General features: G+C 49.5%; 1 protein-coding gene across 1 annotated transcript in view; it reads right to left on the bottom strand.

The window, feature by feature from the left end:
* GUCY2C (guanylate cyclase 2C) overlaps positions 1–12,049 on the bottom strand; it is a 1,344,189-nt gene that overhangs the window by 1,199,613 nt on the left and 132,527 nt on the right. Inside the window, exon 4 of the mRNA XM_077452503.1 lies at positions 7,554–7,766. Coding sequence (XP_077308629.1) covers positions 7,554–7,766 — 213 coding nt within the window. The remainder of the gene's footprint in view (positions 1–7,553; positions 7,767–12,049) is intronic.

Raw genomic sequence — 12,049 nt, 5'->3', positions numbered from 1 at the left:
AGACAAAACGGCAGACTTTTGTCTGAAGGGCGTTGGCCATGAACGTGTCTTGTATACAAACGCCACACAATTGTCGGCCAACAAACACGAACGTAGTTACGTACTACGTGGCTTTTCAGCTCTTTAGCGCCACCCTTTGGGTACCTTCTGCTAATGTTTTGTTTTTAGCATTTATTCCAAGCATGCATGTTTGTACTCTGGACTAGGGATGAGCTTTGTTGTTCGAGTCGAACATACATTCGACTCGAACATCGGCTGTTCGCCCGTTCAGCGAATTCCGAACAAAAATTAATGGGCCGTTCGCGCCAAATTCGTGTGGCGCTCACGGCCCACAATGCACTGCGCCATCGCAGTGCATTGCTGGCTCATGATTGGCCAAGCATGCACTATGACCCCACATGCTTGGCCAATCACAGCGCCGGCAGCGAGGAGAGCCATGATGCCTGTGGCCAATCATAGCTCAGGCTGTGTAGTACACGCAGGATGCCTGTGGCCAATCATAGCTCAGGCTGTGTAGTACACGCCCCACACTATATAAGGCCACCAGCGCGGCAGCCTTGTGTAGTGTGTTGGTGTGTGTAGGAGTTAGTGGGTGTTCTGTGTACCTTCACCTACTGCGTACCGCAGTATACACCGCTATATCCACCTACAGTGCTGTGAAAAAGTGTTTGCCCCCTTCCTCATTTCCTGTTCCTTTGCATGTTTGTCACACTTAAGTGTTTCGGAACATCAAACCAATTTAAACAATAGTCAAGGACAACACAAGTAAACACAAAATGCAATTTGTAAATGAAGGTGTTTATTATTAAAGGTGAAAAAAAATCCAAACCATCATGGCCCTGTGTGAAAAAGTGATTGCCCCCCTTGTTAAAACATACTATAACTGTGGTTGTCCACACCTGAGTTCAATTTCTCTAGCCACACCCAGGCCTGATTATTGCCACACCTGTTCACAATCAAGGCATCACTTAAATAGGAGCTGCTTGACACAGTAAGGTCCACCAGAAGATCCTTAAAAGCTACACATCATGCCGAGACCCAAAGAAATTCAGGAACAATTGAGAAAGAAAGTAATTGAGATCTATCAGTCTGGAAAGGGTTATAAAGCCATTTCCAAAGCTTTGGGAATCCAGCGAACCACAGTGAGAGCCATTATCCACAAATGGCGAAGACATGGAACAGTGGTGAACCTTCCCAGGAGTGGCCGGCCGCCCAAAATTACCCCAAGAGCACAGCGACGACTCATCCAAGAGGTCACAAAAGACCCCACAACAACGTCCAAGGAACTGTAGGCCTCACTTGCCTCAGTTAAGGTCAGCGTTCATGCCTCCACCATCAGGAAAAGACTGGGCAAAAATGGCCTGCATGGCAGAGTTCCAAGGAGAAAACCACTGCTGAGCAAAAAGAACATCAAAGCTCGTCTCAATTTCTCCACAACACATCTTGATGATCCCCAAGACTTTTGGGACAACATTCTGTGGACCGATGAGACAAAAGTGGAACTCTTTGGAAGGTGTGTGTCCAATTATATCTGGCGTAGAAGGAACACTGCATTTCATAAAAAGAACATTATACCAACAGTAAAATATGGTGGTGGTAGTGTGATGGTCTGGGGCTGTTTTGCTGCTTCAGGACCTGGAAGACTTGCCGTGATAAAAGGAACTATGAATTCTGCTGTCTACCAAGAGATCCTGAAGGAGAATGTCCGACCATCTGTTCGTGTACTCAAGCTGAAACGAACTTGGGTTCTGCAGCAGGACAATGATCCTAAACACACCAGCAAGTCCACCACCGAATGGCTGAAGAAAAACAAAATGAAGACTTTGGAGTGGCCTAGCCAAAGTCCTGACCTGAATCCTATTGAGATGTTGTGGTATGACCTTAAAAAGGCCGTTCATGCTCGAAAACCCTCTAATGTAACTGAATTAGGACAATTCTGCAAAGATGAGTGGGCCAAAATTCCTCCAGGACGCTGTAAAAGCCTCATTGCACGTTATCGCAAACGCTTGGTTGCAGTTGTTGCTGCTAAGGGTGGCCCAACCAGTTATTAGGTTTAGGGGGCAATCACTTTTTCACACCGGGCCATGATGGTTTGGATTTTTTTTCACCTTTAATAATAAACTCCTTCATTTACAAATTGTATTTTGTGTTTACTTGAGTTGTCCTTGACTATTGTTTAAATTGGTTTGATGTTCCGAAACACTTAAGTGTGACAAACATGCAAAGGAACAGGAAATGAGGAAGGGGGCAAACACTTTTTCACACCACTGTATATAGCTAGCTATACTTCTCTTTTTTAATAGAGCTTGCAGTCAGTTGTAGGAGATTGTGCATGCTGTCTGCGTGCCCTGAACCCAGTATACACCGCTATATCCACCTATATAGCTAGCTATCTTGCTCGTTTTAAATAGAGCTTGCAGTCAGTTGTAGGAGGTTGTGCGTGCTGTCTGCCTGCTCTGAACCCAGTATACACCGCTATATCCACCTATATAGCTAGCTATCTTGCTCGTTTTAAATAGAGCTTGCAGTCAGTTGTAGGAGATTGTGCGTGCTGTCTGCGTGCTCTGAACCCAGTATACACCGCTACATCCATCTATATAGCTAGCTATCTTGCTCGTTTTAAATAGAGCTTGCAGTCAGTTGTAGGAGATTGTGCGTGCTGTCTGCGTGTTCTGAACCCAGTATACACCTCTATATCCATCTATATATCTAGCTATCTTGCTCATTTTAAATAGAGCTTGCAGTCAGTTGTAGGAGATTGTGCGTGCTGTCTGCGTGCCCTGAACCCAGTATACACCGTTATATCCACCTACATAGCTCTTCTCTAATTGAGCCATCTGCAGGAGTTAGTGGGTGTTGTGCGTGCCTCTAGCACAATATAAACTACCCAATTGCTGGTTTTCCCATCTCCCTTCAGGCCATTACCATGTCTGGAAGGCCAGCAAGGAGAGGCAGACAGGCGCGAGCCGATAAAAGAGGGCAAGCAGGCTCTGTGTTTAGAGACAACAGTGCTAGTCGTGGACGTGGTGCATCATCATCATCAGCACGTGGCCATGGGACACGCTTGTCCTTCTTTTCGGGAGCTGGATATGTTGAGCCGCAACATGCCAATGACTTGGTAGAGTGGATGACCAAGCCCTCTTCATCCTCCTCATCCTCTCTCACCCAGGCTCAGGGTACTAGCAAAGCAGCTGCCAACGCATCGTCTTCCCTCCTCTCAATGTCATCATCAGTGACTCATTCCCTAGACCCACCACGTCCACCTGAGGAGTCTCCTGAACTCTTTGAGCACAGTGTTGGGTACATGCTCCAGGAGGATGCCCAGTGTTTTGTAGGCTCTGATGATGATACTCGGCTAGAAGGAAGGCAGTAACGTGAATACAGAGAGAGGGGATGTTCAAGAAGGGCAGCAATCTAGCAGTTATGTTCCACAAGCTGCAGCATACTGCCAGGTTTGCTCCAGCGATGAAGAGGGAGGGGATGATGAGGGCACTGACTCCACGTGGGTGCCTGGTAGGAGAGAGGAGGAGGAGGAGGAGGCACATGTCCAACGAGGCAGGATGCCCTCTGGGGGCCAGCTTAGGGGCAGCACACCGACTGAATCACACCGCAGAGCTCCGCCTGTGCAGGGCGCTGCCTCTGCGCGTTATTCTAAAAGTTCTTTGGTGTGGGCCTTTTTTGAGACGAGTGCATCAGATCGCACTTCTGCTTTTTGTAACATATGTCTCAAGCATATCTCGCGTGGCCAAAACATCAGCCGCTTGGGCACCACATGCTTGACCAGACATATGTTGGCCTGCCATGCAGCTCGTTGGCAAGCGTACCTCAAAGACCCACACCAAAGAACAAAGCGGACCTCTCCTTGCTCCTCATCAGCTGGGATCTCCAACCCCACTAGACCTTCAGTCCTCTCTGAAACCTGCTCTGAGAGGAATGAAGGTGTAGAATTAGGTGTGTCACAGCCAAGTGCTTCCGGGCACTCTGCTAGCAGTACACCCACGTCCGATTATAGCAGGCAAATGTCCCAGCCCCACATACCAAACTTAAACTGCCAAATGGCAAATGGCACTCCATTAAACATCGAGTCACATGTCAAACACAGGGCGTTATATATCTTGCCCGTTGCCTTTGTGGCGGATTTTATGTAGGTAAAACAAAGCGACAATTTTGTATTCGAATCAAGGACCACATCAAACCCATTATTAAAAAGAAAATGGAGACGCCCATCAGTCGGCACGTTGGCCTCTTCCATGCTTTCAATCCCAAATTTATCACCTTTTCCGCACTTGAACACATCCCCCTTGATGTGAGAGGGGGCAGTGTGGATAATATCTTACTTCAACATGAAGCTGAATGGATTTTTAATTTAAGGGCTACAACTTCACCTGGCTTTAATGAAAACTTAAGCTTTAAACCCTTTTTGTGATATATTTTTTTCTGGCCCTTCAGTCCTGCTGACCGCCCCTCTGAGAGGGAACCTGTTTGGGTTCCCATTTCCCCCTCCCCCTTTCCCCCCCCTCCCTTTTTTTTTTTTTTTTTGTTATTTTTTTTATTTTATTTTTTCATTGTTTTATTTGAAATTTGTTTGTATTGATTTGTTTGTTAATAACGAGTATAAGAATACATTATGTATATGTTTATATGTCTATGATATTATTATGGTTATGACATTATTATGTGCAGCTTTCAGAGAAATAATTTTTGCCCTCCCCCTTTTTTTTTTTTATGATTCCCCACCCGAATGGTCCACCTCCTCGGTTTCCCCATCAGTGCTGTTCGCACGGACGCCCGGGGGCATAGGCGCCTTGTGTGCCACTGCCCCTTTCTAGCGCTGCGACGCTCCCCCTACATCGGTCGGAAGGTTTGGCCATTTTTTGCCATCCTTTTCCGACCCTCTTTTTCCATCGTTTTTGCCTCCACGCCTGACTGGGCGGTTGGATTGGTGGCCACGTTCGTCTATGCCGTTGCTTTTTACGAAGGCATCGTTCGTTCCCCTCTTTCCCCCGCCCACATGCTTGAGGCATTATGGGACTTGTAGGCTTACTCAGTCTCGTCCCATTGGTGAGCATGCGCAATAGCGCTCCTTTTGTCCGCATCAGGCCGACTACGTCAGACGCCGGCTTGATGGCGGGGCATATAAAAAGCCTTCGTAATACCGTCATTCCTTTGCGGGTCGCAGCCAAGGGTGACGCTTGATCCTCCAGACTTTGTACTTCTTGGTAAGCTTACTGCTATATCTTTCTATATTTACTTTAATCGATCGTTCTTTTCATTTGCAAACGTTCACTTTTCCTTCTGATTGTTTTTCAACCCTTTAGACCTGGGCTATTGTCCATGTTTCTTTTTGTATGTCTGCATTGACTCCCTGGCTTGGAATTCTATGCTTTGGGATGCTAATGTGTAATTCTTAGTGTATGTCTATATGCTTGAGTGTTTGTGTTTCATAACACTCAGTTTTTGATGTACATACCACCCTTTTGAGATATACTTTCTTACCTATCCTAACCTTTCTAATCTTCGTTTTGTTTTTTCTTTGATTGGCCACCCAGCTGGTACTTCTGTGCAGGTGTGTCTCCCTGAGTGCTCCAAAAGATTTTTTTCAAAATACGAGCGTCCCCATTTCTTACAACTATCCAACCTATGTAAGTAATATATTTTAAATTAAAATATATTGGTGTACTACCTTTCTCAATTTCTATACTTTAGAGGGTCTTTCACCCCTAAAAGGCTGTTTTATTTTAGCAACCTTAAAATTAGGTCATGTATTAAAGAACTTTAAATTATTCCAAAATTTCAAATTTCGCTTTTTACTACATACCTTTTTGTTATCAGTTTCCTTGGGTTGGCTTTTTAGCCCCCTGCGATTCAGCACTGCTGCAGTTAACCCCCGAGGTGGACAATTCCCCTACTTTACCATCAACGTAGTGGTTGAAGGTGGGTTTGATGTGTGTCTGTGTTGTTTTGGTGGTTTTTTTTTCTCTCTGCACTTATGAATTTTGTGATATATTCTATTACTATTTTTGTATTTTTGGTTTAGATTTTGTTCAAACATTCACACATCCCCTGAAGAAGCAATCCAATGCGAAACATGTCGGGACTATGTGTGCTTGACGAGAACAACCACTGTATTGCATTATTCTGTATCTTTTAAGCATATATTGCTACTGATTTTAACTTCAAACTTAATAAATTTTTGTACTACAAATTTTGTACTTTAATTAATTGTACTTTGTTAACTTGCACCGCGAAAATCCCTAATTTCCCTTCCTGTTCTTTGATTTATGTTTCAAATTTTCAGGGATGAGGTGCCATCTTTGTTAGGTGTTGTGTGAGGTTGAACCATCAAAATTTTTCCAATTTTACCTACATATCTACATATGCACCTGCCACAACTGAACCAAGGCACATTTCTGCACCCACCTTCACTGAACCAACAAGCCCTTTTGCATCTGACATTGATGCACCTTATAAACCTACCACCACTAAACTGATTGCACCTTTCTGCACCTGCCATCACAACTCTGATGCACATTTTTGCACATGGTGCTGTCACTATGCCTCATCTGCACCCACAGCCAATGTGCCAACACTCACTTGAATATTCATCCTCTTGATAATGTTTATTTAAAGATTTTCTAGTTTTTTTTTCTATAATTGTCAGGGGACAGACTGATTCAAGCCACAATGGGAGATATCATAATCTTTTAACAATGCTAGTACCGTATATACTCGAGTATAGGCCGACCCGAATATAAGCCGAGGCCCCCAATTTACCCCAAAAAAACTGGGAAACTTATTGACTCGTGTATAAGCCGAGAGTGAGACATGCCTGTCCATCCCTGTGTGTCCGTCCATCCCTGTGTCCGTCCATCCCTGTGTGTGTGTGTCCATCCCTGTGTGTGTGTCCATCCATCCCTGTGTGTGTGTCCATCCATCCCTGTGTGTGTGTCCATCCATCCCTGTGTGTGTGTCCATCCATCTCTGTGTGTGCAGCCTTCTGTGTCCAGCCTACCTGTGTCCCGAGCCTGCGTCCCAAGCCTGCGTCCCGCCTCCGTCCCGAGCCTGTGTGCTTCTGCCATGCCAGGATCGCCGCTCTTCTCGTCTGACAGACGGCGTCGGCGCCTCGGCGGCCATTCCACTGTTCAAAAGCCGCGCCTCCGTCTGTGATAGGCGGAACACTCAATTTCCCAGCAGTCTGTGTTCCGCCTATCACGGACATCCTCTCATCCTCGTCCGTAGTATGAGGATGAGCGGATGTCCGTGATAGGCGGACCACTGACTGCTGGGAAATTGAGTGTTCCGCCTATCACAGACAGGGAGGCGCGGCTTTTGAATAGTAGAATGGCCGCCGTCTGTCTGCTCGACACGCTGATCGGGCAGGCAGACGGCGATGACTCGAGTATAACCCGAGGGGGGCACTTTCAGCCTCAAAAAAGAGGCTGAAAATCTCGGCTTATACTCGAGTATATACGGTATATGAATTCCACAATAATAACACTCACAGTAGATACTGTTTTTCATGCCTCATTCAGAAGGTTACATGCATTACTTACCAGTAGCAGGATTCTGCATGGCCTTCTCTTTTATATATATATACCGTATTCCACACAGGTTTTATTGAATTTTCACTATATTTCCAGAACTCATAAAAGAAATAGGTTATCTTTCTGGCTGGAATTAAAATGCGAGTGAGATACTGTTTGTAATCACAGGACAGACCGAAGCTTCCTGCTGAAAGTAGTGGGACACCAAATGTAGTTTTCAGCCTATGTAAAAAAAAAAACACACATAAAATTAACAGGAAACAATATGTGCAAGAATTAGAATGCCAGTGTCATTACCCTTATTCTAAATTGTGTATGACAAAAAACAAACATTATAATGTGTTCTAGAAGTGGTGTAAAATTCCACACCTACTGTCACTGTGCTGATGCACATTTAGGTTAGCATAATATGAGTGCCAATAGAAGCAACCCCCAACTTCCAATAGCTATATCATAGTAATATTACAGATAGAAAGCATGAAAGTAACAATATGGTTTTGAGCTCCCTGGGCATCCCTTTGTTAAGTGCACAGATCAATAATGTTTTTTTTAAAGACACCAGCACTTAAGACCATGTGTTAAATTACTATACATAGTGACATAGTAGGTGAGGTTGAAAAAAGACACAAGTCCATCAAGTGCAACCTGGAGGGAGAACACACACATGGCGTCACTGGCGGGAGAAAAAACACACACAGGGGGGCACTGGAGGGAGAACACACACAAGGGGGGCACTGGAGGGAGAACACACACAGGGGGACACTGGAGGGAGAACACACACAGGGGGACACTGGAGGGCGAGCACACACATACAGGGGGACACTGGAGGGAGAACACACACACACAGGGGGCACTGGAAGGAGTACATACACACACAGGGGGACACTGGAGGAAAAGAGCACACACACACGGGGACACTGGAGCAAGAACACACACACACAGAGGGACACTGGTGGGAGAGCACACACACAGGGGGACACTGGAGGCAGAAAACACACACACAGGGGGACATTGGAGAGAGAGCACACACACAGGGAGACACTGGAGAGAGAGCACACACACAAGGGGACACTGAAGAGAGAGCACATACAGGGGGACACTGGAGAGAGAGCACACACACAGGAGGACACTGGGAGGGAGAACACACACAGGGGGACACTGGAGGGAGAGCACACACAGGGGGACACTGGAAGGAGGACACACACACAGGGGGACAATGGAGAGAGAGCAGACACACACGGGGGCACTGGAGGGAGAACACACACAGGGGGACACTGGAGGGAGAACACACACACAGGGGGACACTGGAGAGAGCGCACATACACAGGGGACACTGGAGAGAGAGCACACACATACGGGGGGCACTGGAGGGAGAACACACACACAGGGGGGCACTGGAGGGAGAACACACACACAGGGGGGTATTGGAGGGAGAGCACACACACACAGGAGGACACTGGAGAGAGAGCACACACACACAGGGGTCACTGGAGGGGGAACACACACAGGGGGGCACTGGAGGGAGAACAAACACACAGGGGGCACTGGAGGGAGAACACACGCACACAGGGGGACACTGGAGGGAGAACACACACAGGGGGAAACTGGAGGGAGAGCACACACACACACACACAGGGGGACACTGGAGGGAGAACACACACACAGTGGGACACTGGAGAGAGAGCACACAATGGGGGCACTGGAGGGAATACACACACAGGGGGACATTGTAGGGAGAACACACACGGGGGGACACTGGAGGGGGAGCACACACACGCAGGGGGGCATTGGAGGGGGAGCACACACACACAGGGGGGCACTGGAAGGAGAAGACACACACACAGGGGGACATTGGAGGGATCACACACACACGCACACAGGGGGACACTGGAGGGAGAAAACACACACACACAGGGGGACACTGGAGAGAGAGAGAGCACACACACAGGGGGACACTGGAGAGAGAGCACACACACACAGGGGGACACTGGAGAGAGAGCACACACAGGGGGACCCTGGAGAGAGAGCACACACACAGGGGGACACTGGAGAGAGAGCACACACACAGGGAGACACTAGGGAGGGAGAACACAAACACACAGGGGGACACTGGAGGGAGAACACACACAGGGGGACACTGGAGGGTGAAGACACACAGGGGGCACTGGCAGGAGAGAACACACACACACACAGGGGGGCACTGGAGGGAGAACACACACACAGGGGGGCACTGGAGAGAGAAGGCACACACACTGGAGGGAGAACACACACACAGGGGGACACTGGAGGGAGAAGACACACACACAGGGGGACACTGGAGGGAGCACACACACACACACAAACAGGGGGACACTGGAGGGAGAAGACACACACAGGGGGACACTGGAGGGAGCACACACACACACAGGAGGACACTGGAGGGAGAAAACACACACACAGGGGGACACTGGAGAGAGAGCACACACAGGGAAACACTGGAGAGAGAGCACACACACAAGGGGACACTGAAGAGAAAGCACACACAGAGTGACACTGGAGAGAGAGCACACGCACAGGGGGACACTGGGAGGGAGAACACACACAGAGGGACACTGGAGGGAGAGCACACACAGGGGGACATTGGAGGGAGAACACACAGGGGGACACTGGAGAGAGAGCACAACACAAGGGGACACTGGAGAGAGAGCACACACAGGGGGACACTGGAGGGAGAACACACACAGGGCGTCACTGGAGGGAGAACACACACACACAGGGGGACACTGGAGGGAGAACACACACAGGGGGACACTGGAGGGAGAACACACACACAGGGGGACACTGGAGAGAGCGCACATACACAGGGGACACTGGAGAGAGAGCACACACATACGGGGGGCACTGGAGGGAGAACACACACACAGGGGGGCACTGGAGGGAGAACACACACACAGGGGGGTATTGGAGGGAGAGCACACACACACAGGAGGACACTGGAGAGAGAGCACACACACACAGGGGTCACTGGAGGGGGAACACACACAGGGGGCACTGGAGGGAGAACAAACACACAGGGGGCACTGGAGGGAGAACACACGCACACAGGGGGACACTGGAGGGAGAACACACACAGGGGGAAACTGGAGGGAGAGCACACACACACACACACACAGGGGGACACTGGAGGGAGAACACACACACAGTGGGACACTGGAGAGAGAGCACACAATGGGGGCACTGGAGGGAAAACACACACAGGGGGACATTGTAGGGAGAACACACACGGGGGGACACTGGAGGGGGAGCACACACACGCAGGGGGGCATTGGAGGGGGAGCACACACACAGGGGGGCACTGGAAGGAGAAGACACACACACAGGGGGACATTGGAGGGATCACACACAAACGCACACAGGGGGAAACTGGAGGGAGAAAACACACACACACAGGGGGACACTGGAGAGAGAGAGAGCACACACACAGGGGGACACTGGAGAGAGAGCACACACACACAGGGGGACACTGGAGAGAGAGCACACACAGGGGGACCCTGGAGAGAGAGCACACACACAGGGGGACACTGGAGAGAGAGCACACACACAGGGAGACACTAGGGAGGGAGAACACAAACACACAGGGGGACACTGGAGGGAGAACACACACAGGGGGACACTGGAGGGTGAAGACACACAGGGGGCACTGGGAGGAGAACACACACACAGGGGGGCACTGGAGGGAGAACACACACACAGGGGGGCACTGGAGAGAGAAGGCACACACACTGGAGGGAGAACACACACACACAGGGGGACACTGGAGGGAGAAGACACACACACAAGGGGACACTGGAGGGAGCACACACACACACAAACAGGGGGACACTGGAGGGAGAAGACCCACACAGGGGGACACTGGAGGGAGCACACACACACACAGGAGGACACTGGAGGGAGAAAACACACACACAGGGGGACACTGGAGAGAGAGCACACACAGGGAAACACTGGAGAGAGAGCACACACACAAGGGGACACTGAAGAGAAAGCACACACAGAGTGACACTGGAGAGAGAGCACACGCACAGGGGGACACTGGGAGGGAGAACACACACAGAGGGACACTGGAGGGAGAGCACACACAGGGGGACATTGGAGGGAGAACACACAGGGGGACACTGGAGAGAGAGCACAACACAAGGGGACACTGGAGAGAGAGCACACACAGGGGGACACTGGAGGGAGAACACACACAGGGCGTCACTGGAGGGAGAACACACACACACAGGGGGACACTGGAGGGAGAACACACACAGGGGGACACTGGCGGGAGAACACACAAACAGGGGGAAACTGGAGGGACAGCACACACACACAGGGGGACACTGGAGGGAGAACACACACACAGGGGGACACTGGAGAGAGAGCACACACACACAGGGGGGCACTGGAGGGAGAACACACACAGGGGCACATTGGAGGGAGAACACACACGGGGGACACTGGAGGGGGAGCACACACACACAGGG

The sequence above is a fragment of the Lithobates pipiens genome, unplaced genomic scaffold (assembly GCF_037356315.1).
Source record: "Lithobates pipiens isolate NorthernLeopardFrog02 unplaced genomic scaffold, aLitPip1_a1.2 Scaffold_23, whole genome shotgun sequence".
Taxonomy (NCBI): Eukaryota; Metazoa; Chordata; class Amphibia; order Anura; family Ranidae; genus Lithobates; species Lithobates pipiens.
This window is presented reverse-complemented; position numbering and strand designations above follow the sequence as displayed.